This window comes from Schistocerca gregaria, chromosome 9 (assembly GCF_023897955.1).
Source record: "Schistocerca gregaria isolate iqSchGreg1 chromosome 9, iqSchGreg1.2, whole genome shotgun sequence".
NCBI classification, from domain to species: domain Eukaryota; kingdom Metazoa; phylum Arthropoda; class Insecta; order Orthoptera; family Acrididae; genus Schistocerca; species Schistocerca gregaria.
The window spans coordinates 133,685,307-133,712,060 of record NC_064928.1 but is presented as its reverse complement, the minus strand read 5'-3'; the positions used below and the strand labels follow the sequence as shown (position 1 = coordinate 133,712,060).

At 38.7% G+C, this 26,754-nt stretch overlaps 1 protein-coding gene across 1 annotated transcript in view; it reads left to right on the top strand.

Moving 5' to 3' along the window:
- LOC126291467 (uncharacterized) overlaps positions 1-26,754 on the top strand; it is a 2,161,958-nt gene that overhangs the window by 2,123,238 nt on the left and 11,966 nt on the right. The window contains exons 34-37 of the mRNA XM_049984978.1: positions 4,680-4,819; positions 9,434-9,700; positions 19,896-20,086; positions 26,060-26,266. Coding sequence (XP_049840935.1) covers positions 4,680-4,819; positions 9,434-9,700; positions 19,896-20,086; positions 26,060-26,266 — 805 coding nt within the window. The remainder of the gene's footprint in view (positions 1-4,679; positions 4,820-9,433; positions 9,701-19,895; positions 20,087-26,059; positions 26,267-26,754) is intronic.

The following is a 26,754-nucleotide window of genomic DNA, read 5'->3' as shown; positions in this document are numbered from 1 at the left end:
AGTGTATGGCTCAGTACTCTCTCTTCTGGTGTCCCTCGTTTGAAGTGGCCAAGCAGCTGATAACTGAAATATTCCATGTGTAAATTTTGTGCAATCTTGTTTCCCTTTGACTGAGTTATATGTCCACTTAAAGGTACATTGGTAGTGCATATAAGGTTGAACCGTGCTAGATGTAAAGTTTCAACATGTTCTACTTACCACTGTGAAGTCCTCTGTTGCTTGTAAACCGACACAGCAGAATTAAGAATTTTTTTACGATCCATAAGACGTGTGGATAATGCACATTTGGCAAGTTCAAACTTTCTGGCAGTTGTCCTTTCCTTCAGTACACATCAGTTTGCTTCCTTCAGGATTTTTAAGTTTTATTTGCAGATCTATGCTTGCTTCCTATCAGTCATGACCCCTCTTTTACTGCTGGCAACTTAACGTTTCTCGCACTTGCTCACTCCTCAAGAAAAAGAAAATCCAATTTCAACATAGAATTGAATTTGTAGATCAAAGCCTATCATTCATGGTGTCGGAGTTGCAATTGTTACTTATGCAGCTCTTAACAGTGAGCGTGTGGTGGAGTTGAAAGTTCGGGTTAAATGAAAAAAAATCTAATGATGTAATGAACTAAAAACAGTTCACAATTGAGAAGTGTTTTCACAAAATTCACTTCTTTTTTAAAATAAAATAGCTTTTTTTAAAAATAAAATAGATTTTTTTTTTCTTTAACACCTACTGTTCATCTTCCTCTTCAAGCCAATGCAGCAGGCTTTATTCTGCACTTATAGAACATAGAATATAGTCTGTTTCTGCAAATCTCACCTCAAGCGCATGTAGGAGTTTTTTCAAAACTTGCTGGGTGCTACTTGATTTGCCAAAGACGTTAGAGGTACCGTATTTTACGGATTGTAAGTTACACTTTTCTCTTCAAAAATTGCCTCCAAAATTCAGGGGCATCTTATATTTGAAATTAATATAAAAATGTGCAGTGTTTGATTTAAAATTCCCACCAATCTTAAAAATGGCCGTACAATCGATGCCGCAGGAGACCTTTCTTTGTCTGGCAACAATGGCTTCAACTGGCAGCAGTGGTGCACAAATGTGACAAACACGAGTTGCGGCGATTCACAAGCTTGCTAACACTGTCTCCCTCCCACTCCATCATCACAAACCCAGAACACTGTCTAGCCTATGATGCGTCATTGCAGTGTACGGTGTCAGTGAACTTGAATTGATTTGTGTTATCAGTAACAATACAATATTTTTGTTAGTAGCCAGTTTCATAATGTAAAAAAATAAAAGGTATTCATGTGGTGTGTGCTATAAATTTAAAGTAATAGCATATGCATAACAACATGGGAGCAGACCTGCTGCGCGGCATTTCAGCCAGCCACTCACACAAAAAACCATTCACGATTAGCGGGCTAGTAAAGAAGAACTGAAAAAATGAGGAAAACTAAATGTGCGAATAGAGGACTGAATGCAAAATGGCCAAAACAAGATAGTGATGTATAGAAATTGATTCATGTACATTATCAAAGTGCCACTGGAATTAATACAAGAATGACTCAAATACATGTTAGTGCTACGGTGGGACTTAACAGTCTTATAGTATGGAGTTGGTAGGTGCTACAGGTTTATGAAGCATGTAAACCAAAACCAAAGTATCTCAGAAAATGCCACAAGAATATGAAGAGAAAATATTATCTTTTGATTACTTTATTATTCAGTATTGAAAGAAAACCAGTATGCAACTAAGCCAAGTAGCAAATATGGACGAAACTCCTCTGATATTTGATGTACCGAGTAACAGATCTGTCCCATGAAAGGTGCTAAAACTGTAACTATGAGAACAAGTGGACATAAAAAAATAACTACACTATTGTCCTTTCAAGTTGTGCTGACGATACTAAACTTTATTCAGTGCTCATTTTCAGGCAGAAAGAATGCCAAAACTTTCTGTAATACCGCCAGGTGTTGTTGTTCACATACATGACGAGGGTGGGATGAACAAGGATGATATGAATTTGTGGATTAGTAGTGTATGGCAGAGAAAGAAAGGTGCTTTATTGAATAAGTGTTCTCTTCTTGTGCTATATCAGTTTAATAGTCATTTTAAAAATTCTGCAAAAGAGAAATTGAGACAGGGATATGTAGACCTTTCTATATTTTTGGGAGGACTTATCATACTTCACAATTGCAGCCCCTTGATGTCGCAATAAATAAACCATTAAAGTGTATGAGAGAGAGGAATGGAACAAATGAATGATGGATGAATTCATGCCAAAAGGAGCTTTAAAACAACCCACAAACAAGTGTGTCAGTGGATAAAACAGATGTGGAAAGGACATCGTTGTTAAATCTTTCATGAAGCGTGGACAAATAACAAAGATAGCATGGAAGACTGTCTTATATATGAAGAGGACAGCAATGAAGAGGAAGAAGAAGAAGAGTAAGAAGTAGAAAGTTCTGATGGTAGTTTTCAGGGATTTTAAAGGTCAATTCAGTTTTATAAACTAAGATTTTTTTTTTAAATTTTAATCTGGCTTTGCATTCTAATAATAAAAATATTATTAAAAAAAAATGGTTAAAGGTTAAGATGCATCTTATAGCCTGTAGTGTATTATAGCCCTTGAAAAATCTATATTCTTCAGTAGATACAGCAAGCAAGATGCATTGCTTCTGTCATACATGGAAATCTGAGCATCAGCTGAATGTGTTGTAGATTCCATTCAGGCTAAGGCTTTTAAATCGCTGTCTGTCAGGTATGAGATAAAACTTAGACGTGGATTGCAAATACCAATTTTTGCTGCTACATTTCAAAAAATAACACGTATATCGTGGGATCGCATAGTCCGAATTGCTCAGCACTGCACGACGTGAACAAAGATGTGGCTCAAGAGCAACTTAAGCTGACCTAGTTATGATCTAAGAAGTGAAACAGCACATTTTGAAGTGTAAGTGTAGAGTGTCTCATTATAGCTGAGAGAAAATACGTAGGTCATATTTGCCCAAACATTACATGTAAATATAATGTGGGAAAATTTTTGCAAATACAGAGACAACTGGGTAATAAAAGCTTAATCTCGGCTATGTTTACCCTCACAATGACACCTGTTCAACGCGCAAGGATCTCCAACAGAAAATAGAGATAGCAGAAAATGAAGAGTGCCAGGAAGTGTGTAAAATTAACAAATACTCTGAGGACACCATAAAAATTGTCTTCAACATGCAACGAAATGCAACGAAGTGAACCTCTGACAAACCTCTGGAGAAGTATTTTTACACCCAACAGATATGCTCCAGTAATCTGATTGGTGATACATGAATCAAAACAAGAGGATTGAAACTTGACTTTTTTTCAGGCTCAAGCAACAGCCAGAACAAGAATTCTAAAAAGCTCTGTGTTCTGCCACATTTTATGAAATGCGCAAGAGTGTTCTCTGAACTTACCCACTGTTTTCTTATTTGTGGACACAGTTTCATACCACTGGATCATGTATTCGATAGAATTGAGAAGGAATATCTGAATAAAGAAGAGATCATACCACCTTGTGAGTACAGGAATATTTTGACGAAGTTTGGAAAAGTGCTGGTGTGGGGAGGAGACTGGTTTTCCTACAGATTCAGATGGATTTCTAATGAAATATTGGAATCTACCTTGCCTTTCTAATCGATGGATACATGAGCAATAACTTACAGATGAACCAGTGGTGAGATTGTGTGTGGTGTTAAAACGACTTATTTCTGTAGATCACAAGTATGTTATGATGTTTAGAAGGACATTCGTTCATTCAAAGCATGAAAGATGCAGCAGTTATTCCCAAGATAAACAATATGAGTACAGAAAAGAAGGGTGCACCGAAACTAATGTGTTTCCATACCAATACTAAGGATGCAGTGACTTTCTACAATGACACACTCTCTGCAGGTGGTGAGAAATATGAAGATCATGGCAGTTCACAGAGAATTTATGAGGGTGAAGTCCCCTGAAAATACGTAGAAGAGAAAAAAGAAATATTATTTTAAAACTTAAATGTAAAAAACAGGCATTTAATATTCAAGTGTCACTGATCTAGTTTGAGTGTAAAGCAAGTTTTGAACAAGAAAATTGTTTTTCTTCTTCCAGCAGTTGATAAACTATGAAAAATTTTGTGTATATGCAAACACTATCATAAACTTTTCCAGAACTGTACAAAATTTGTTAGTTGTAAAATTTTCTTCCCTCTAAACTTACTTGTCAATTAAATAAACCTGTCTTCTATAAAATGTTATTTTTTGCATAAAGTGAGTCCTGCAAAAATATTGCTCAATTTGTGATGGTCAAAAGTCGTGTTAATCAATAAAACTTCCTGTAAGATAACATACATCAGTGCCGAGAGTGAAATCTTGTTCATGTTAACTAAGTGTACCCTTAAGTGAGTTTGTACTGCCCCTAGACAGGGAGAGGGATATTTTGGGACAGGTTAAAAAAAGGGCAGCAATTTTGTCACATAAATTTAGAGTTACCTACCAGAAAACCTGTCCCATAATTTTATAGTTTTCTCTAGTGAATTTTCTTTTTGATACAGATCATAATTATATTTTGTTTATGAATTTGTGATGGTGTAATTGCCATGCTGACATTTTATATGATACATGAGATTTCTGTTTTCTTCTGTTAACATTTTTTTTCTTCTCAATTTTAACAGTATCTTGTATACACAGAGCTACCATTTGCAGAGGACGTTCGTGATGACTTGATTCTTGAACCATTGGATCGAGAGATAAATGCTCTGACACCTGAGCAACTGAATGTTGTAGACGAACTGATTGATTCCATGGACTTAATGTGAGTGTGTGCCCTTCAGTTGTTACATAAGGAGACAAGTCTCTTTGTATTTTTCCTGTTTTTTATGCAAAAAGTCTTTTTTACATTATGGATACAGTCAGTCTTTCACCCACTCAGTTGCTACGTCAATTGGTGTAACTGTGGTATGACAACAGCTTTTCTGTGGACAGAGAACTTCTTATGCTAACTGACATTGTGTGCATTTCCTAAGCTTTAACTGTGTGACTGTGACATTCTAATTTTTAAGGACCTTTTTATTACTATGAAGAAACTTCCGAAAATGCATTGCAGTTATTCTTTTGTAGCTTACCTTTGCAACCAGTGGTGTTAGAATGAAGAGTCATCCTTTGTATTCTAAGGAGTAATTTCTATCCATTTTCTTTCTTTCCTTCATCATCATCATCATCATCATCTTCTTCTTCTTCTTGTTATTGTTATTGTTGTTGTTGTTGTTGTTGCTGTTGCTGTTGCTGCATTTCTCAAAAATACTTGAAAAATCCCACTTTGAAGATTTTTGAGCACTGCTAAGTACTAAACAGTTTGAGCAATGTGACAGAGGATCCAGGAGCTGGATGCATATCGTGTAAGTCTTGTACTTGAAATGGTCACTGGTTCATTTGTTGCTAGTACCAACATTTCTTTATTAGTTTTTTTCCCTTTGTTTTTATTATGAAATGAAAATATTAATAACCTTGAATCATAACTTTTGTAATGATCATTATCCTTTATATTAGAAATTGCATGATAAGAAATTAAAATTTAATACATAGATCTGAAATGTCTAATTGTTAAATAAAGGAGGTAAGTTGCTAATCACCATATAGCGGAGATGCTGAGTCGCGATAGGCACAATAACAAGATTCACACAATCATAGCTTTCGGCCATTAAGGCCTTTGTCAGGAGTACACACACACACACACACACACACACACTCAGCAAGCGCAACTTGCCCACACATCTGCAGTCTCAAAGAGCTGAAACTACACTGCCTTTTTATTTTATTTTTTATTTGATGTTTTGCTTTTTTTAAACAAATTCTAATGTGTTGTGAATACCTTCATCAATATGTTTGTTTACACATTTTCCAGTCACTGGAAGCAGCCACACCCATTAAATATCCGGTGAATGTGTACAGAGCAATTTAAAGTAGAATGCTGATATAAAGCTAATGACAGGTAAGGCAAATGCCAGACTGAGACACATTGAAAGAACACTCAGGGAGTGTAGTTCACTCTCTGAGGAGGTATTTTACAAAACCTCCTCTCATTGTATACTTGAGTATTGCTTACAAGTTTGGGACATTTACCAGAAAATATTTATAGGTTAAATAGAGAAGATCCAAAGAAGAGCAGCATATTTGATCACACATTCATGTAGTAAGTGTGATATTGTCATCGAGATGCTTGTTCAACTCCAGTGGCTGGCGCTATAAGAGAAGTGTCAGGCATTGCAAGAGAAGTGTCAGGCATTGTGAGGCAGGTCTCAGTTAAAATTCTGAGGGTGTATGTGTCAAGAAGGGTCAGTCAATATATTCTTCCTCCTGTGCATATTTTGCAAGAGGAATGAAGGCAAGGTTGAAGATTTAAGCTAATATGGACGCTTAACAACAATCGTGACTGGAATAGGAAACGTGGGAAGTGACAGCTACGAGGTGGAATCCAAAATTTTTGGGACTGGTGCTGCCATATGGAAAGTAGGAGTAGTAGGTCTTTGCACCGGTAGGTGGTGAGAGCTGCATATCTGATGAGTCAGTGTGTGGAGTGGCATTCAGCTAGGAGGACGTGTTACATGTCCATAGTGATTCCCTTAACACTCTGTGTTAGGTGTGTGGTAATTTTACGATGGATCCATGAACAGAAAAGCGCATCTGTATCAAATTCTGTGCAAATCTCGGGAAAAGTGCTTCAGAGACCCCTGCAACGATTCAACAAGTGTTTGGGGGACAGAGCATGAGCCGTGCACATGTGTTTGAGTGGACGTTGAAGATGGTGCTCACACTGGAAGACCCTTTAGCCGCACAACACCAGACATTGTTGCCAAACTTCAACAGTTTGTTCATGCGGATCGATGTCAAACCATTCAAGATCTTGCGGATGAAGTGGGTATTGGCTATGGAACATGTCAACAAATGTTGACGGATGAATTGTGCATGCATCGTGTCGCTGCTTAATTTGTGCCAAGGATCTTGACTGCCAATCAGAAGGCACAGTGTGTTGAAGTGTGCACGGACCTTCGTCACACCTCATCCGACAATCCAAGCTTCTTGTCACGAGTTACCACCAGTGATGAGAGATAGCTTTACGGTTATGACCCAAAGACAAAGCAACAATCGTCCCAGTGGAAGAGCCCGAGCTCTCGAAGACCCATGAAAACAAGTCACATGAAGAGCAAAGTGAAGAGCCTGATCATCATTTTCTTTAATACCAAGGGAATTGTGCACAAAGAATTCGTCCCACCCAACCAAATAGTGAATCCCGTGTACTACTGTGATGTTTTGCGACGCCTCCATGAAAACTTGCGGTGACGATGGCCCAAACTTGGCGTCAAGGGAACTGGCTGCTGCATCATGACAACGGCCCTGTCACACGTTCTTGCACACCAGGACCTTTTCGGCAAAAAACAACATGGCGGTTGTACCCCACTCACCGTACTTGCCAGGTTTGGCTCCTTGTGACTTCGCGCTATTCCCAAAACTGAAACTCAAGTTGAAAGGCCGTCGGTTAGACACTCTAGAGAGAATTCAAGAAGCATCGATGGTGGTGATAAAACAGCCTCAAAGAACAGGACTTCCAGAAAACTTTTGACCAGTGGCAGAAGCACTAGGACCGGTGTGTACATGTGTGGATGGGAACTACTACGAGGGTGATGCTGACTATTAGTCCAAAGGTAAGGTCTTCAGCAGATGGCAGCACCAGTCCCAAAAATTTTGGATAGCACCTCGTTTATACTAAATTCCCTCTGCTGTGCACCAAAACGTGGCTTGTGGAGTATAGATGTAGGTGTAGATGGCCCATTTCACACCACTTCAGTGACCATTGCAATTTCTGGATGATGATGCTATGAAATAATTCCTGTGTGATTGCTAGGGAGCTGAAAAAATCACAATTTCCCTGCAAATTCTGCCTGCTCAGTAGAGCATAGAGCAAGCATAATTTTTTTAGCTGTGTGTTTAAAGCGAATTGCAGCAAAATATGTCGTGAAGCCAATGGATAAATTTTTTGTGGAAGGTGGGTAATAATGAATATGATGATATAATAATACAGAGTAACCTAAGGAAACGGACAGTTTTCAAATGAGCACAAAATTGGTGATTAATATCTTGTATTTGATTTGCATGATCACTTACAAAAACTAACTCTCAGGTGAGAGCCATTGTCTTGACTATAATTTTAAAAAGTTATTTGTAACTCAGGCCAACAGGTGGTGGGTGACCAAACCTGCCTTTTCTTTAATGTCAGCCTATGACTGTCTTAAACTTTGGGACTTTTTGTCATAGAAAGAAAAAAAAGACACAAGCAGACAAGTCTGGTGATCTTAGTGGCCACTAAAGAGCATCCAAACGAAAAATAAAAAGTGATTCTTCAAACTGCCACCGGTACATTTACAGTGTGTGATGATGTACCAGCCTGTTGAAAATTAGCAGTCCTCATGTTCATCTGTTGTCTCCACAATTTTGGCGGAAAGAACACATTCAGGATGTTTATGAAATATTCAACAGTTCCCTGTCAGTTGCTACTCTGTCAGCCTAGGGGGGAAAAAATCAGATTACAATGACAGCAGCAAATGCATGACACACAGTCACATTAGGGAAGCAAAGACATCTCTCATGAATTATGAAAGGCTGTTCAATGAATGAAAAATAATTGCTGAGTTTGTTAACTGACCCATTAAAGTGAAAATGTGACTCATTGTTCATAAAATAATGTTACTGTATTTGAGTCATCTTCAAAGATCACATGTGGACACACAGAGAAGTCATCTTGTTTTAAATCCAAATGCAACACTTTCACCCTACAGACTCACTGCTCATTTGTAGACAGTGTGCATGGAGACATGCAGATCATCTCGGACTTCTGAGATTGCATCTCTCACTGTGGCAATTTTTTGAGATGTGCTGTGTTTTTATCATGGCCTGGTTGCTTCTTCTTAAAAATATTTCCCCCTGTTGTGGAAGCTGTAATCCGTCATAGGGTCAAATTGATGTTTGTAGCTGTTCAGTTAATGTAGCCATACTGCATTGACAGACTCAGCATTTAGGACAAATGTGTTGTACATAAACATGCAATACTCTCTCGTCCACAGTTCCACTACTGTTGAGTTGGGGAACAGTCCCAAAGTGAACGAGGTATACCGTCTCCCTCCCACCGCTGACTATGCTTTATTAGCTGTTCTAAAAATGTCAATTTTCTATAGTAACCCTGTATATTCAGGATCAATTAATCTCATACAGCCCCAAAAATATTACAGTTTATTCTTCTGATTACTGATGTTGGTACTAGAGAAATGTAGGATGGTTAGATAGTTCCTTGAAAACATTCACTACAGTTTATTTATGTATTTATTTGTCGTATATTCCCATTTTTGATGGTATGTCATAATTGTATAATTCACAGGGGTGCTTTACCAGATGGAACTGAGGCATTTAAATCGGATGAGATAACTAATATAACTCATCACAAATTGTTCAGTTGCATTTCCTACCGTGCCTTACACCCAGGAGAAAAAATACCACCTATGGTGGAAGAAATAAGAGAGTTTGTTACTAGCCCTTTTGTCGATTCAGGGCATGTCAATGACATAATCCTGAAAATGAAAAAGACATTCGACTTGAAGGAAGTAGTGCGGCGGCGGCGTGAAAAGGACTCTGCTGACATAAAACAGTTGAGTATATATTGGGCAGTTGTTGAAACTAAGTGTAAATAAAAATGTCCTTGCTCTCGGCTTGATAAATGCCATCTGTTTTGAAGTACTTGCATTAATGACAGGTAATATGTCTATCTGTTTTGGAAAATTTCTAATTCAATAGAATAAGGCAATGTTCTTTGAGTGCTATTAGTATCATTTGCACTGTTTTCTTTGTACCTTTTGTTGGTGTTAATTAGTGTGTGCAGCTTTGAATGCATTGCATGTCCTGTAGTTACCTTTATTTTAGTTTACTTAATCTATAACATTGGTAACAAACTGAATTTTTGTTCTATATAATGTAATTGGATAGATAAAATATCTACTCATAAAGCAGTGGCAGGAGAACATAAATATATAAAAAGTAAGTTTTTGCTTATGCAATCGTTTGGAGCATGTGGCTCCGTCTTCTAGCAGAAGGGTTGAAGAGGAAGGAAGAGGAGTGAAGGGAAAGGAAATGAAGAGGTTTAGAAAAAGGAGGAGACTTACTGGATGGCATGAGAAGGAAAGTCTTTCCTTCTCATCCCATCTGGTAAGTCTCCCCTGACTCGGGGTTGTGGGTGACTTGTCTGAACTCTACCCCTTTTCTTAAACCTCTCCATTTCCTTTCCATTCACCTGTCTTCCTTCCCTCTTCAACCCTTCTGCTGCACGAAGGAGCCATTGGCTCATCCAATTACATTATATTGTTAAAAATTGATTACTTTCATTGTTGAATTTTTGTTCTGCATATTTAAGTGGATGGATTTACCTAATTTTTGGATGCTGAGTTCAGAATTGCAGTCATATTTTCTCCATATTTTTAAGTTTCTGAGAGACAAAATAATAAAATTATGTCCCATTTACTTCCAATATGTGGTGAACATTAATAAAATCAAATTTTATTATACATAATCGAAAAAATATTGAAACCTTTACATAAAACGCCAAAACAATCATCATACTATACAAAAAGCCCCTTGTAGCATGAAAACAAAGTTGAACATCTGTTTATTTGAAGAAATTGGATAGGAATGCTTTTGTATTGTAAAATGTCTCATATGTCAAAGCAGCAGTTGTTATTGGAGGGTTCCAGCATCCTTGACAGTGACATTTGCTAGTAGGAATGTCTTAGTGGAAGGGTTCATCACTAAAAGCACCCAAGTTTTGTAGGGAAAAAAAAGTACAAAGTATATTTTTAGTGATATTCTACACCTGATTTTTTCTAGTTGTCCAACAGTTCAGACTCTAAAGAAACATAATTCTCATCTCTTCTGTTATCCAGAAGCCATGGACTTTGTCTTTTAGAGGACATCCAACGAAGTAACTCAGCATTCTTAAGTATAGCATCAAAGGTCTCATCTATCAAAAATTTTCTGGCTTGTGGCCTGATAAACACGTCTTCTTTCACCTTGGCCTCAGTGATGCTAGGAAAACCTTCTCTCAAATTATTGAAACCCTCACATTTTTTATCAAGAGCTTTTGCTAAATTCTTCATCATGTCTAATTTAATATGAAGTGGAAGCATTTTGACTTGGCACAACTTATGGTTTGTTCTTAAAATTTTCCTTTCCTGCTGTATATGTTTACCTCATAGACCTTTCCTGGACAGTGTACTTGTTTTTGATGTCTTGTGTGCCTTAAAAAAGCCCATAAACTCTCAACAAAATTTAAATTGTGATCTTTATAATTGATTACATTTAGCTGCAGGATTACAATTTCAAGTGTATCCATATTGTCCATTAAATTAGCCAAAGTTACTGATAGAAGTTTATTGCCATTACACACCTTTCACTACAAATTGAGATTGCCACTTCAAAACATTCTGGCAAAGAATAAGCCAAGAAAAAAACCATCTGCTGTCTGGTGACTGTTTTTAAAACTGACATTATGTAACACAAAAAAGTAACTCCATAGTGACACATTTTATATTTTGACTATAAAAAATAGCAAAATTGACTGAAAATGTAAAGAAAAAATATATAATTTTGAATATCTCAAAAAAGTTATGCGATACCACATTTCTAAGGGTGCATTTAGAATCTACAACCATAAATAGCCTTACATGGAAGTTAATTTATCACATACCAGATGCAAAATGGTTGTTTCCCAGTGAAACTTATTCCACTCACTTTGGCGTGGTATAGTGAATGCATGGATATTATACCTGGAAATGCGTGTATTGATCTTTTGGTAGATAATTATTTTTAGCAATATTATAAAAGGGAAAAACTAGTTTGTAAAGGGTAAGGAATGATGAGAAGTGTTTTCATGGCTTGGTGCTGATGTATTATCAGGATATGGTTATGCTGTTAACAGTGATTATTACTCAAATAGTTGTGTGTGTGTGTGTGTGTGTGTGTGTTTGTGTTTGTGTGCACATGCCAGAGAGAGATTTGAAGCTTTGTTTTAGAATTGTTAAAGTTGCATAAGCCTTTAAACAGTTCCATTACTCTTATTTTTCACATCTCTATTGTGTATCTACTTCTTCTAGAATAGCATTTCCATGCTATTTCCGTGCTACTTCCTGCAAGCTTTGTGGTGTAGCTCCTCGAATTATTTTTTAGGAACATAAATGTTGAAGGGCTTACAGGGTGTTTCAAAAAGGACTTAACAGCTTTGAAAATTCATATAAATTAATTCATAGTACCTACAAAGGTGATTGTAGTGTCAATTTGTAGGGAAATATATCAAGTTTAGTGTCACATAGTTCGTTAGTGCCAAATGCGTTAAAGATGGCTGCCTTCGCGGGACCTGAGTGTGCTAGATGTGTGTTTTGGTTTGAAGAATTGAAGTCAGCGACAACAGCACAGCGCAATTACACTAAATATCCTCCCAGTAGGCCTACAATTTATAAGTAGCATAAATGTTTTGTAGAAACAGAGTGCTCGGTAAGACACGGGAAATCATCAGGTCGTCGAAGCACATCTGACAGCGTCGTTGGGCAAGTGAGACAACATTTTGTCAACAGCCCTACGAAATTGACCCATTCTGCATCTCATAAACTGCAAATCCCATATACAACTGTTTGGCACATGTTGAGAAACCATTTGCATCTGAAACTGTACAGATTTATGATCATACAAGCAATAAAAGACACTGATAAAATTGCTTGCAAGAACTTTTGTGCTGATATGTTAAATCGATTACATGAGGATGAACGTTTCTTGGACAAAATTATCTTTTCACTTAAGTGGCAAGGTTAACACACACAACTGTAGGATTTGGGACAGTGAAAATCTGCATCGAACATTGCAACACGCTCGTGATAGCACTAAACTGAATGTCTTTTGTGCATTGAGCAAGAACAAAGTGTACAATCCCCTTTTTTTCCACGAGAGAACCATCAATAGGTCAGTGTTCCTGGATATGTTACAACAATTCTTGATACCACAGATAGATGAGGATGGCCAAGAACGAAATGTTTATTTCATGCGAGATAATGCACCACCCCACTACGTGGCTGACATCCAGGATTTTCTCAGTGACCGCTTTTCAGGGCAATGGATTGGCCATGATGTGCAAATTGTGTGGCCTCCACATTCCCCAAACCTGACACCACTCTATTTCTTCTTCTTCTTCTTCTTCTTCTTCTTCTTCTCTCTCTCTCTCTCTCCTTTTTTTCCGGGACATTAATCAAGGATATCGTCTTTGTATCTCCTGTGACAGCTTCTCTGCCTGAACTTGGAGCAAGAATTTCCGCCACCAGTGAGCAAGCTACACCTGCAATGCTACCGTGAGTCTGGGAAGAAACTGACTTCCGATGGTATGTGTGTAGGATAATCAACGGAAGCCACATACAACATCTTTAGTTCAAGTTAAAAAAAAAACTTGATGTGTTTCCCTACAAAATAACACTAAACCCAGATCCGTATCTTCTTTCAATAAATTTATATGAATTTTTAAAGTTATAAAATCCTTTTTGAAATGCCCTGTACTTCACTGTTTAGTCTGTGTAGAGCAGCACATTAAGATTAAGTAGTTCATATCTCTCTTACACATTTCTGAGTGATCCTCACAGGATTCTTGAAAGGTTCACTGGCCAGATTTCAGCCACAGATCAGATCGAGCAGTCTTCTATTTCAGAACAGCACACATCCAGTAAAGACCTTAGGCGATTAAATTATGATTTTAGTATGACTCCTTTCAGTACTAAACAAACACACAGAGTTGAATTGGAGAACAAGGCCAGAAAATCATTTGTGTACCAAAAAATCAGACATGGTGCGGAAGCATCTGGAAACATATATGGTGTCCATAAATTATCATTACAATTTTAGACTATAACAACTTACAATTATGCTATAAAATAACAACTGGTTTTCAACACATAACATTGTAACTCATAAAGTTTTGTTTCTACCTTAATACATGCCACTGTGTGCACCTTTATTGGCATGGACAACACCCAGTTGGTATTCTGTCTCCGCTCCAGTGCCTCCGTGGTCACATGTAAGTACACATGATGCTTTCACAAAACCCCATAGTTGGAAGTGTAGTGGTGAGAGATCAGGTAATCATGGTGGCCACAGAATTGGACTGTCTCATCTAGTTCACTATCCAGAAACTTTGCTCCCAGAAATTTTCGTACATCCAGTGCCCCTTATTACTGGAATATGATATCAGGTTGCACATGTTTCAGTTGTGACACAGCAGAGTCTCATAACATTTCAGGTAAATACTGTCAACAGTAGGCTGACTGAAACGGAATGGACCAATGAGTCAGCTGTGCGTAAGTCTGCAGCACACATTGAATGTAGGACTGTCTCTTTGCATTTCTAGTGCGATATGGGAAGACAATGATCCTCATATATTCTGGAGAGTGACGGTTCAAATGCAGTCATCCAGAATTAGGTTTTCTGTCATTTTCCTAAATCTGTTAATCCTAAATCCTGTGAAATGGTACAGCCAACTTCCTTCTCCATCCTTCCCTAATCTGGTCTTGTGCTCCGTCACTAATGACCTCATTGTCGACAGTGCTATATCTGTGAGTAGCCAGATACCGGTGCACTTCAGAAAAATAGGAGAGAAATGATGACAGTGTAAGGCAGTAAGACTGCCTGTGGATGGGACTCAAACTCACACCGGAGTTGAGCAAAGGCCTGACTGAATGGCAAACCTGACACAGCAAGAGCAAGTCAACAGCAATGTATGCAACAACAAAGTGCAATGAACTTCTGACACAGTGCTGTCAACAGGTCAAGGACAAGCCACAATCCAAATCGAGACTAAAGAGGAAAACCAATACCAAAGCGAAATCATCAGCGAGTAGTCAGTAGTGTGGCAGAGACAGTAACAAATGCTATCAGGTGAAGTACACGGCTGACTTAGCAGTCAAGGTGTGGCAGTATTTATGCTAATCATGATGTGGCAGTATTTATGCTAAGCATGAGGGACACTATTGGCCACTGGCGAGATGGTGTTGCAGTCACTAGGCGAGTGCAACGGTGCAGCACCACTGTCCTCTTATCGTCCATCGAGGTCCATTGGGCTTTCAACTTCCACGCAGCCTGATACCAGAGACCGCAGGCATTAAACACTAATCTCATCCTCCTCCAATGCCTCTATGATCAAACAATGCAAGCTTTCACAGCTGGAGTTGGTGTATTTTGTTTTATGGGCATTAATCCATGGTCTGTGGAATATTTCTGTGCCTAATGTTTCACCTCCTAATGCTCAAGACATCATAGGGACTGTAAAGACTCAGATACGAGGTTCATAATCAAACAAGCTCAACAAGCTGAACTTTTCATGTGTATTGACGTAACTGTTGACGTATGACATCATCAAATCACTGCTTAAGATCATGGTGTCACATCTATGGAGCTTACATTGGGGAAGAGTTGGCACTGTTTGCTTCATGTAATTATAAAGACCACAGCTTGTCTAATTTCAATCCTTCTCCTTTTCCGTTAAACTTGGTTTTGTGCTTTTGGCTTCTATGACCTCTTTAGGCATCATAGCATAGTAATGGTCAGATCTTGGTAAAATCATAGTATTGGAGAAACAAATTTGCAGGTTGTGCTACAATTAAAACTGGAAGATTATGGCCGGTGACTTCAGTTTGGCATCACAATGCAGAAAGCACTTGAAGACAAACATTTTGCTTCTGAGCAAATTTTCAGCGACGAAAAAACTTTCGACTTATCTGGAATGATTAATTGTTAAAATGTGAGAGTATGAGGCACTCAAAAATCCTTATGAAACAGTGACACATGAATGAGAGAATGAGATTCACTAAAGGTTAATATTTTATGTACAGTGCCACAGACAAAGAAGCTATATGGTCCGTTTTTCTTCTGTGAGAAGACTGTGACAGGTACGTTGTACCTCGATATGTTGTAGTTCTGGTTGTTTCCACAACAGACTACTCATTCCAAAAATTTCACCTTGCAACAAGACAGGACACTTCTCATTGGAGCATCGATGTTCGTCACTACCTAAACGATGAACATCCACATTGCTAGATTGGGCGCAGAGGTGAAGATAATGTGGTTCTGTTCCCTTGATTTTCCAGGTCACGTGACCTAACGCCTTGTGCCGTTTTCCTTTGGTGGATCTCGTTTATGTACCTCTAGAGTCAAGAACACTGAAGCAGCTCAGAGAAAGCATCTATGGTGCTTTGATAACCATTGATAGGCTGTTGCTACATAAGGTATGGAACGAACTTGACTACCAGTTGGATGTGTATTGTGTGAGCAGAGGGGCATTTGTGGGACATTTGTGTAGTACTAAATGCAATCTTGATGGGGTTAGAGTTCTGTTCACACTTCAGTCATATTTGTACATGGAAATTGTAGAGCTTTGAAAATGAGTGAATAATTTATAGTAGCCCTGTATATTCAGAACTACTTCAAAGTGTGAAACCATGTGGCAGCCTGGGACTCAAATGTAAACCCTTGTCTGGATGGGCAATGCTCTTATTGACTGAAGTAGCCAGGCCAACTTTTACAAATCGAGATGAGTATTGGCAAAAATCCACATTGATCCAGGAACAGTTATTTTGTGTCTATACCAGTTAAGGATCACATTATTTTACATCAGGTTATTAACTTTGGTCTATGGTGACCATCTGCTGACCCAAGTACAAGCAATTTTTCCATCACATTGAGCCAGAATATGTAAATATGACAGTTAAAACGAGTAACCAAACATGCCTCGTCGTTATGAGTCTGTAGGGTCAACATGTCTGTTAGAATAGTTTATTTATTAAAAACAAAGATTCCAAGACTTACCAAACGGGAAAGCGCCGGCAGACAGGCACATGAACAAAACACACAAACACACACACACACAGAATTACGAGCTTTCGCAACTGGCAGTTGCTTCGTCAGGAAAGAGGGAAGGAGAGGGAAAAATGAAAGGATGTGGGTTTTAAGGGAGAGGGTAAGGAGTCATTCCAATCCTGGGAGCGGAAAGACTTCCCTTAGGGGAAAAAAAGGACAGGTGTACACTCGCACTCGCGCACACACACACACACACACACACACACACAGACACACACACACACACACACACACACACATATCCATCCGCTTGTGTCTGTATATGTGCGGATGGATGTGTGTGTGTGTGTGTGTGTGTGTGTGTGTGTGTGTGTGTGTGTGCGCGCGCGAGTGTACACCTGTCCTTTTTTTCCCCTAAGGGAAGTCTTTCCGCTCCCGGGATTGGAATGGCTCCTTACCCTCTCCCTTAAAACCCACATCCTTTCATTTTTCCCTCTCCTTCCCTCTTTCCTGACGAAGCAACTGCCAGTTGCGAAAGCTCGTAATTCTGTGTGTGTGTGTTTGTGTGTTTTGTTCATGTGCCTGTCTGCCGGCACTTTCCCGCTTGGTAAGTCTTGGAATCTTTGTTTTTAATATATTTTTCCCATGTGGAAGTTTCTTTCTATTTTATTTACATCATCATTAATTAGAATAGTTTATTTGGTATTTATAATTTTACATAATAATGAGAAAGTTTGTTTGGCATGATGTAATCAAAAAATTGGCCTCAGATCTGGAGATGGTAATTGTATGCTGAAATTAATAACTAGTTGTCAAATATAGTGCTCTGAAATTGGAATAAATACAAAATATTCAGGCCGACCAGTGGATCATGTCACACACTATGTCGAGAGTACTGGGTTCGAGTCCTGGCCTTGCATGCTGTCTTAAACTGTGAGAAAGTCTCACAGGACTGCACACTCTGCTGTAAAGTGGAAGATTTGTTCTAGATATGTTGCGTTGATTCAAGTTAAGTGCTAGCTTTTAGGTTGTCAAGCCACCTCCACAAGTTGTGCATCAGTTTTGCTGCTTATCCGATTGAAATTTCTCGTTTGGCCTCACTGGATGTCATTTGAGACCTTCACACTACAGAAAAATTATGAAATGTTCCTGGTAATTGAACATAGTGCCTCTGCATCAGTAGCTGTGATGTTAATCACTACACAAATGAACTTTTGTACCATATTTTCATTCTGGCTCACATCACAGTTTCAGTTTAATGGTTGATGCTTGTCTTAGTACAGAGTCTGTACATAATTGTTCTTAGCAGAGTGCTTCCCTGTTTTAAAGGCTCTCAAAAGGTGTAACACATTAGATGGCCCACAAAAATGGCAGTAATACTGACTGATAGTAAAAAATAAAAAAAATTTTTAAAAATCATCTTGAGAAATCTAAACCATTAAAATAATCTAATTGAAGAAGCAAGAAATAAGGTTAGAGTTTTGCAAAAGAAGTGGATTGTAGGCTTTACATGGGTTAAAGCTCACACAGGCAAGACAAGCTGGGCAATGGGGCATCCAGATCACAAGAAACATCAAACACCCCCAAAAACTGTTGTGGGACAAATTAAAAACAGCTCTGGAAGAATGGATGAAAGAAAGGCAGCAGACAGCAAAAGGAGTCATCGCAAAATAATATATATATTAATGGTGCACCACACTAGTGATCAGATTACCAGTCTCTCCTAATTTCATATGCACTGTGACTGTGCAATATGATAATGAGAAAGCACCATAAGTGTGTGTTGACCCTTTGTAAACAGTCATAGAAGGTCTTTTAAACGATATTCAATGCTGGGGACATCAAGTGAATTTGATTGCAAGAATTTTAGTAAATTGAACACTAGGGTAAGCAGTTTAACTAGAGGCATACTACCATTAATTCAGAATAACAGATGACACCAAGTGTTGGTTCACTAAGGGTAACAAAACTGTGGACCACGTGTTACTGGACTGTAGCAGCTTGGATAGACAGAGAAACATCCTACTGAAAAGTGTAATAATGAAGACAGTAACTGGCCAACTGGCAAGAGTAAACTTGTACAACTCATGTTTGAAAGGCTTCTATAAATTGTGTGATGCAATCGAATTTTCACATACTTGAATTCCAGTCACCATTTGCAAAACAAGCTCTGTGCTAATTTTAAGGCAATAAATAATGTAAGAGGTTACTACACAATATTTAAAATAACTGTTTTGTATCTGTAATAAAGGTTGTAATTAATTAACTGAAGCATGTAGTATTATCCTGTGTAATGGATAATGTTAATAATAATAATAAGTACATATTATGTTGCAAATTATAGAATTAAAGTCTAAAATAATCTTCAACCATGGGAAAACCTTTTTCCACCACATTGCTTACCCCATGTCTGCTAGTGCTGGAAAGTTAACAGAAAATTTTCTGTGCTTCATGTAAAAATTGTTATGTACAACTCTTTGTGCAGTGAGATGTTTTCACATGGCTGGATAGTACAAGTGTGTTCATGAAAGCTAGAGAATTGTGTTGGTATAATGGTTCATCACATTAGATTAATCATTCATGAAGGTCAGGCTCAAACATCTTCCATTTTTCCTGGTTTGTTTGTCAGATTATTCCCAAATAATGTGTGTCTGGACTGATTGACTTAACAAGAGGGCCACCCTGCAACGTACCTCTGAAAAAAGAGGCACCCAGTTTTGAAAATCTCAGTTGCTTGAAATGCCGCAATTTCCAGTGGCCAGTGTCTAAGCCTTTATGGAATAATGATGACACCTAGATGCTTAAAATAAGGTGGTTGTCACTACAGTATTGGTACCCTTGCTTCTTCTCCTTTCCATATGTTACAAGAACGTATGTGAAGACTTAAATTGTTTGTTCGTTACTTTAATTGCTACATGTTTTTTTAAACTCATAGTGATTTATAAATTCATGAAAAAATGTTTCAACAGAGCAGTTACAAATGGCACAAAATCTGAGAAACCAAAGGATTTTGACCAGCCTGGAACATCTGCTATGAGCAGTTCACAAGCAGCGAAGCCAAGTGGGTTTTTAGCTCACGGTAGAGTGAAGGTAGTTGGAACCACAAACCCGGAGAGCGATTTCCAGGAATTACTAAGTCAAGGAGAACCATTCTCCCAAGGTATGAAAGTTTTACATACTATACTTCCTTCCTAAACAGCTGTCTCCCAAATATTGTTTCTCACTGTATGTCATGTACATGATTAGTAACTTCAGGTACATCTGTACTTTGTAAACAAACTTACACTCACACAGTCTGTTCTGATTCACCTGCTATGTGATCAAAAGTATCTGGACCCCTATTAATGGACATTAACACGGTATCCACCCTTCTGCTTTACGACAGCCAGAACTTGCTGGGGAACTATCAGTGAGGTGTCCGAATGTCTGTGGAGGACTAGGAACCCATTCTTCCTCAAGGGCCAAACCCAAAGAGAGTCATAAAGTTGGATGTTGGGGTCTCTAGCAAAACTGACGTAACTCGTCCCAAAAGTTTTCCATTAGGTTCGGTCAGACTCTGGACAGGCCAGTCCATTTTAGGAATGTTGTTGACCACAAACCTATGCCTCACCATTGTTGTTTTCTGACAGGGTGCATTGTCATCCATATGCAAACCATTGCCATCTCCAAACTATTCCTTTACTGTATGCAGTAGAATGCTCCAAAATGTGTTCATATCCTTCTTCATTGTAGTGTTTTCTTAATTGTAATAAGGGACCTATCCTGTAATCATAAAAAACATCACCAAACAGTGACACCACCTACTCCGTACTTCACTGTTGGGCACTACGCATGACAGAACGTAATGTTCTCCACGCATTTGCCAACCCAAGGTCACCCATTAGATTGTGAGAGGGTAGTCTATCTATAGTCTATCTATCAGTATGTGAGGTCTCCTGGACTTGGGTTGTTCCTTCATGTTTCCACTTCACATTCAACTTTGATAATATTATAAGGGCATAAATGTCCTTGATGCATTTGTTACTCAAGTGATGTATGATGACCAGTCCACATTCGAAATCACTGAGCTCTCCTGACTGAGCCTTTAGTGTGTTACTGCTTTGCAAAAGAAGTGGATTGTAGGCTTTACATAGGTTAAAGCTCACTTATTTTAATTGGTAGTCTGCCTCTCTTGACAGCTAGCAGTCAATTCTGCATTACAAGGGTAATCCCAAAAGTAAGGTCTCCTATTTTTTTATAAGTGCAGAACTGTATTTGTGTGGCAGTTGGTTACATTGTTATGAAGAGTGCTTCACGCGTTGTGTGTCATGCAAACACCGCACCGAGGTCTTGCCTTGGCAGCTGTTGAGAATGGAGCTCCCATTGGATGTTATCGCCAAGTGCAAATTGCGCACAGTTGTTCAGTTTTTGAACGCAAAGGGCACTGCGCCAATTGAAATCCATCGACAATTGGCGAAAGTGGATGGATGTCCAAAATGTTCGTAAGTGGTGTAGAGAGTTTGCAGCTGGTCGGACTGAAATTCACGACAAACAGAGTAGCGAGAGACCGTCAATTTCTGAGGAAACAGTGTTGAAGGTTGAGCAAAGCTTGTGTGAAGATAGGTGGATCACCCTGGATGATCTCTGCACATTGCATCCTGAGGTTTCCCGAAGCACCGCTCACAGAACTTTAATGGAAACATTGAACTACTGGAATGTGTGCGCAAGGTGGGTGCCAAGCATGCTGACTGAGAACCACATGCGGCAATGACTTGATGCTTCCCGTGCATTTCTTCACCGCCTTGCAGCCGAACAGGACAACTTTCTGGACTGAGTTGTCATGGGTGACAAAACCTGGGCGAACCACTTTACACCTTTACGGAAAGCAATTCATCTCCGACAATCAGCTGAAAGAAGAGGTTCATAACTTTCTGAACAGCATGGTGGTGAGCTGGTATGACATGAACAAACACGAACTGCCACAGCGTCTACAAAAATGCATCGACAGAAATGTTGATTATGTCGAAAAATAGCTAAATGTTTAAGCTGTAAACTGATGTAAACCATTGTAGAAATAAACAGGTCTATGTACTTATAAAAATATAGGAGACCTTACTTTTGGGATTATCCCCATACATAGGGATGTCCAAATACTTTTGACCAGATAGTGTAATCAGTAGGAGTGTAATTCAAACAGTAGAGCTCCCACTCTGCTTGTTCAGTAGGTTTTAAAATACAGGGAGATGCATAAGTAAGTATACAGTAAATATTATTATTATAATAATTATTATTATTATTACTACTACTACTAAGTATAGAAAATAGGTTGGTAATGAAATGAGAATGAACAATTTATTATAGAAAATTACAGAAATTAGATATTTGAAGTCATAATAAGTTCAACATCTTAAGTGCTCATTGTCTTATGTGCTCAAATTGTCAGTGTTAGGGGTTTAAACATTCCTGTTGTACACTCAAGCACACTTTGGCACTGGAGGTCTACAGTGTTCCATGTCTTGGCATGTTCTCTTATGAATTGACACATATCAACAACAGTACATGGTTTTCTTGCAAAGACTGTATCCGTGATAACATCTCAAAAGAAAAAAGTATATTGGGATAAGGTCTGGTGATTCAGTTGGCCTGTCCACCTATTTGGTAACTTGTTGTCAAGAAACCCAAGCAGGGTTAAGTGTAATGAGGAGCAGCTCCAGTTTGGTGAAACTAGAACTCATTATTACCCTGCTGTAGACTTAAGTGTATAATTGCAGTATGCAACAACATATTTTTGATTAAATTGTTTTTTCAATTACAGCATATCAGTTTCTTGTGGTGTAGTACATACAGTCATGTCTGTTAACAGACCTGACAGCTTAAAATTTGCTTCATCAGGCAAACAGATCTATGGAATAATGCCATCATGTTGCATTTATTCATTCAAAAGAACCTAGCAGAGTTTTAAATTGTGATTAATTTTAAATGGTGATTTGTATCATTCCGTAGTTATTTGTGAAGTAATCTTGATTGAGACACTTGCAAACGTAAATGTTGCATTAAGTTACCCAAGGATCTACAGGAAATGTGCAACTTGACACAGGCTCTGCTTTTTTTTATTTCTTTGTGCTTCGTATAAATCCCTAGTACATAACAACCATTCCATGTTCAAAGATGATAACACTTGCTGGTTGACCACTCTGTGGTGCATTACAGATATATGAAGTTTGATCAAATTTTTCGCTCTACTTGTAAATTAGAAGCCTTTTGTTTGAGGTGTATTCTATCGTGTCCATTCCTGTTTAATCTGTTCAGCATTCTCTATCTTCCAGTATTATTTAATTGTCCACATATGTTGATTGGTGCTTATATTACAAGCTGTGACTATCAGAATATCTGGAAGAAGGTAGGGAAATGGTCTTAGAAGAGATAAAAATATAGTATGTTGATAATATTATGAAAATGATAGATTCTTTACAGACGAATGGAAAAACTGGTAGAAGCCGACCTTGGGGAAGATCAGTTTGGATTCCGTAGACATATGGGGAACATGTGAGGCAATACTGGTCCTATGACTTATTTTAGAAGCTAGATTCAGAAAAGGCAAACCTACATTTCTAGAATTTGTAGACTTAGAGAAGGCTTTTGACAATGTTGACTGGAATACTCTCTTTCAATTTCTAAAGGTGGCAGGGGTAAAATACAGGGTGCATAAGGCTATTTACAATTTGTACAGAAACCAGATGGTAGTTAAATAAGAGTCGAGGGACATGAAAGGGAAGCAGTGGTTGGGAAGGGAGTGAGACAGCGTTGTAGCCTCTCCCCGATGTTAATCAATCTGTATATTGAGCAAGCAGTGAAGGAAACTAAAGAAAAATTTGGAGTAGGTATTAAAATCCATGGAGAAGAAATAAAAAATTTGAGGTTCACCGATGACTGTAATTCTGTCAGAGACAGCAAAAGACTTGGAAGAGCAGTTGAACGGAATGGACAGTGTCTTGAAAGGAGGGTATAAGAGGAACATCAACAAAAGCAAATCGAGGTTAATGGAATGTAGCCGAATTAAGTTGGGTGATGCTGAGGGAATTAGATTAGGAAATGAGACACTTAAAGCAGTAAAGGACTTTGCTATCTGGGGAGCATAATAACTGATGATGGTCGAAGTAGAGAGGATATAAAATGTAGACTGGCAATGGCAAGGAAAGCGTTTCTGAAGAAGAGAAATTTGTTTACATCGAGTATAGATTTAAGTGTCAGGAAGTTGTTTCTGAAAGTATTTGTATGGAGTGTAGCCATGTATGGAAGTGAAACATGGACAATAACTAGTTTGGACAAGAAGAGAATAGAAGCTTTCGAAATGTGGTGCTACAGAAGAATGCTGAAGGTTAGATGGGTAGATCACATAACTAATGAGGAGGTACTGAATAGGATTGGGGAGAAGAGGAGTTTGTGGCACAACTTGACTAGAAGAAGGGATTGGTTGGTAGGACATGTTCTGAGACATCAAGGGATCACAAATTTAGTATTGAAGGGCAGCGTGGAGGGTAAGGATCATAGAAGGAGACCAAGAGATGAATACACTAAGCAGATTCAGAAGGATGTGGGCTGCAGTACGTACTGAGGGATGAAGAAGCTTGCACAGTACAGAGTAGCGTGGAGAGCTGCATCAAACCAGTCTCAGGACTGAAATCCACAACAACAACAGATTTCTTGTCACCGTACAATGTAGATGTTGAGTCACAGAGAAGCACAACAAAGAAATATATGCTAAACATGTGAGCTTTTGGCCAAAAGGACTTCTTGTGAAGTAGACAATACAAAAACTCATTCATTCAAGACCAACTCATACACACACGACCTCTATCTCCAGCCACTGAGGCCAAACTGTGAGCAACTGTGCGTGACAGGAGAAGCAGTCTGGGTGGTGGGTGGGGAGGAGGAGGGATACCAGGGGAGGATGGGAGAGGATGAAGTGCTGCTTGTGGGAGTGTACAGGGATGAGGTGGGGACATGGTAGGGCAGTTGGGAGGTTAGACGAGTGAATGGGCAGGGGTGCAAAACTAGAGAAATAGAGGAGGAGAACTCCTTCCTTCCCTGCACCCACTGTGGCATTACACACCTTCCTACTCCACCAGTGCGGCCAGTCTTTTTGCCCCACCGCTACTTCTCTCCTTTTCACCACACCAAACCCGTCTCTCCAACCGTCTAACCTCCCAAATGCACCCACTGCCCTACTCTGTCCCTGCCAGTTCCCTGCAAGCTCCTACAAGCAGCATCTTACCCTCCCTCACCCCTATGCTGCTATCCGTCTCTGTCCTTGCCCCACCCCAGCATCCTCCTTACCATACCACCGAGATTGCTGCTCCCGTCGTGCGCAGATGCTCGCAGTCTGGCTTCGGTGTCCAGAGACAGTGGTTGTGTGTGTATGAGCTGTGCTTGAGTCAAAGTGTGGGTGTGTGTTATGTACTTTTCAAGAAGTCCTTTTGGCCAAAAGCTCACATTTAGCTGTATTTTTGTTGTGCCTGGCTCCTACTTAAAATTCCCATTACATGGCGAGTAGTGGTGTATTCTTTTCATAATATTCAAACAATGGAAGCTCCAGTTTGGAATATCAAGGATGTAAGGAAAAGATAGATTGCTACTTATCATTCGGATGACACGTAAAGTTGCAGTCAGTCACAATTAACACACTTATAAAAAGCTTTCGGCCACAGACTTCATCAGAAAAAGAAAGAGAACACACACACACATTCATTCACACAAGCAAGCACACCTCACACACACGTGACTGTCATCTCCAGCACAGATCAAAAACTGGATTTCCAGTTTTAGGATGTTGGGACCACTTTGTCTAGTTCATCTTTCAGTTCTTCATTTCCCTGTAGCCTGATGATCTGTGGCTTCATTCTCTGTGACTTCATTGAAAATTTTCTCAAAGTGTAATAACCCCAGACACGGTAGTGGTCCATACTCAACAGTACTGTTTGCTACATGTATTGTTAACTGGGGACTACAGTAATATTTTGCTGTGATCTTGTTGCTAGCAGGTTCTTATTAGTCATGTCAGGTTTGTTTCATCATTTTTTTTTTCGATAGTTTAAAAATTAGCCATTTTAGCAACAGAAATGGTTAATGCTGATTTATTGCATATGAATTTCAGCATTCAACAGTATGAAGAGTGCAATAGAGAAGCTTGTGGAACGTTCATTCTCGCCCCAGCAGTATCAGAAGGCCCTCTCTGCTGTCAAAACTCTCAGGAGTAAATCTGTGGAAATAGAACCACTCTTATATAATGAGTGGATCACTCAGCATAAGAAAATGCTCAAAATGTTGATGAAGGAAGAATTCTGGAACATGATTGTTGCAGGTAAGTCAGATAACCATATGTTTAACAACCAAATCATTGTAAGGGCAGAAACTGTAAAATAATACAAGGATAGTTCAGTAGCAGCCATGTTAAGAGTGGCAACACCATTTTCCACAAAAACAAACTACACTGTGCAACAAATTTCCATTGAAACTTTCTATGTTTATTGGGGCGTAATATGATGTAAAATAGACACTGAAAGACATCCTTAGCTCCAGCTTCAGTGACATGTGCCCTGTTTAATACCATTGATATACATATTTATTTAGTTTAATTTTACTCATTGCTGTGTGTTGCTTCTGTGACTGTTTTAATTTCATAAAATAACAGACAAATCGCCTACAGTCACAGATCGTGATTTTATTTCGATGTACATAGCATTTTGAGCTCAGGGGGCTCATTTTCAGGTGTCTGACCACTCTATACCATTCTTCAAATTTAGGTTAATACTGATCTCGTTAAGATTATTTAGGTATATTACAAACTGG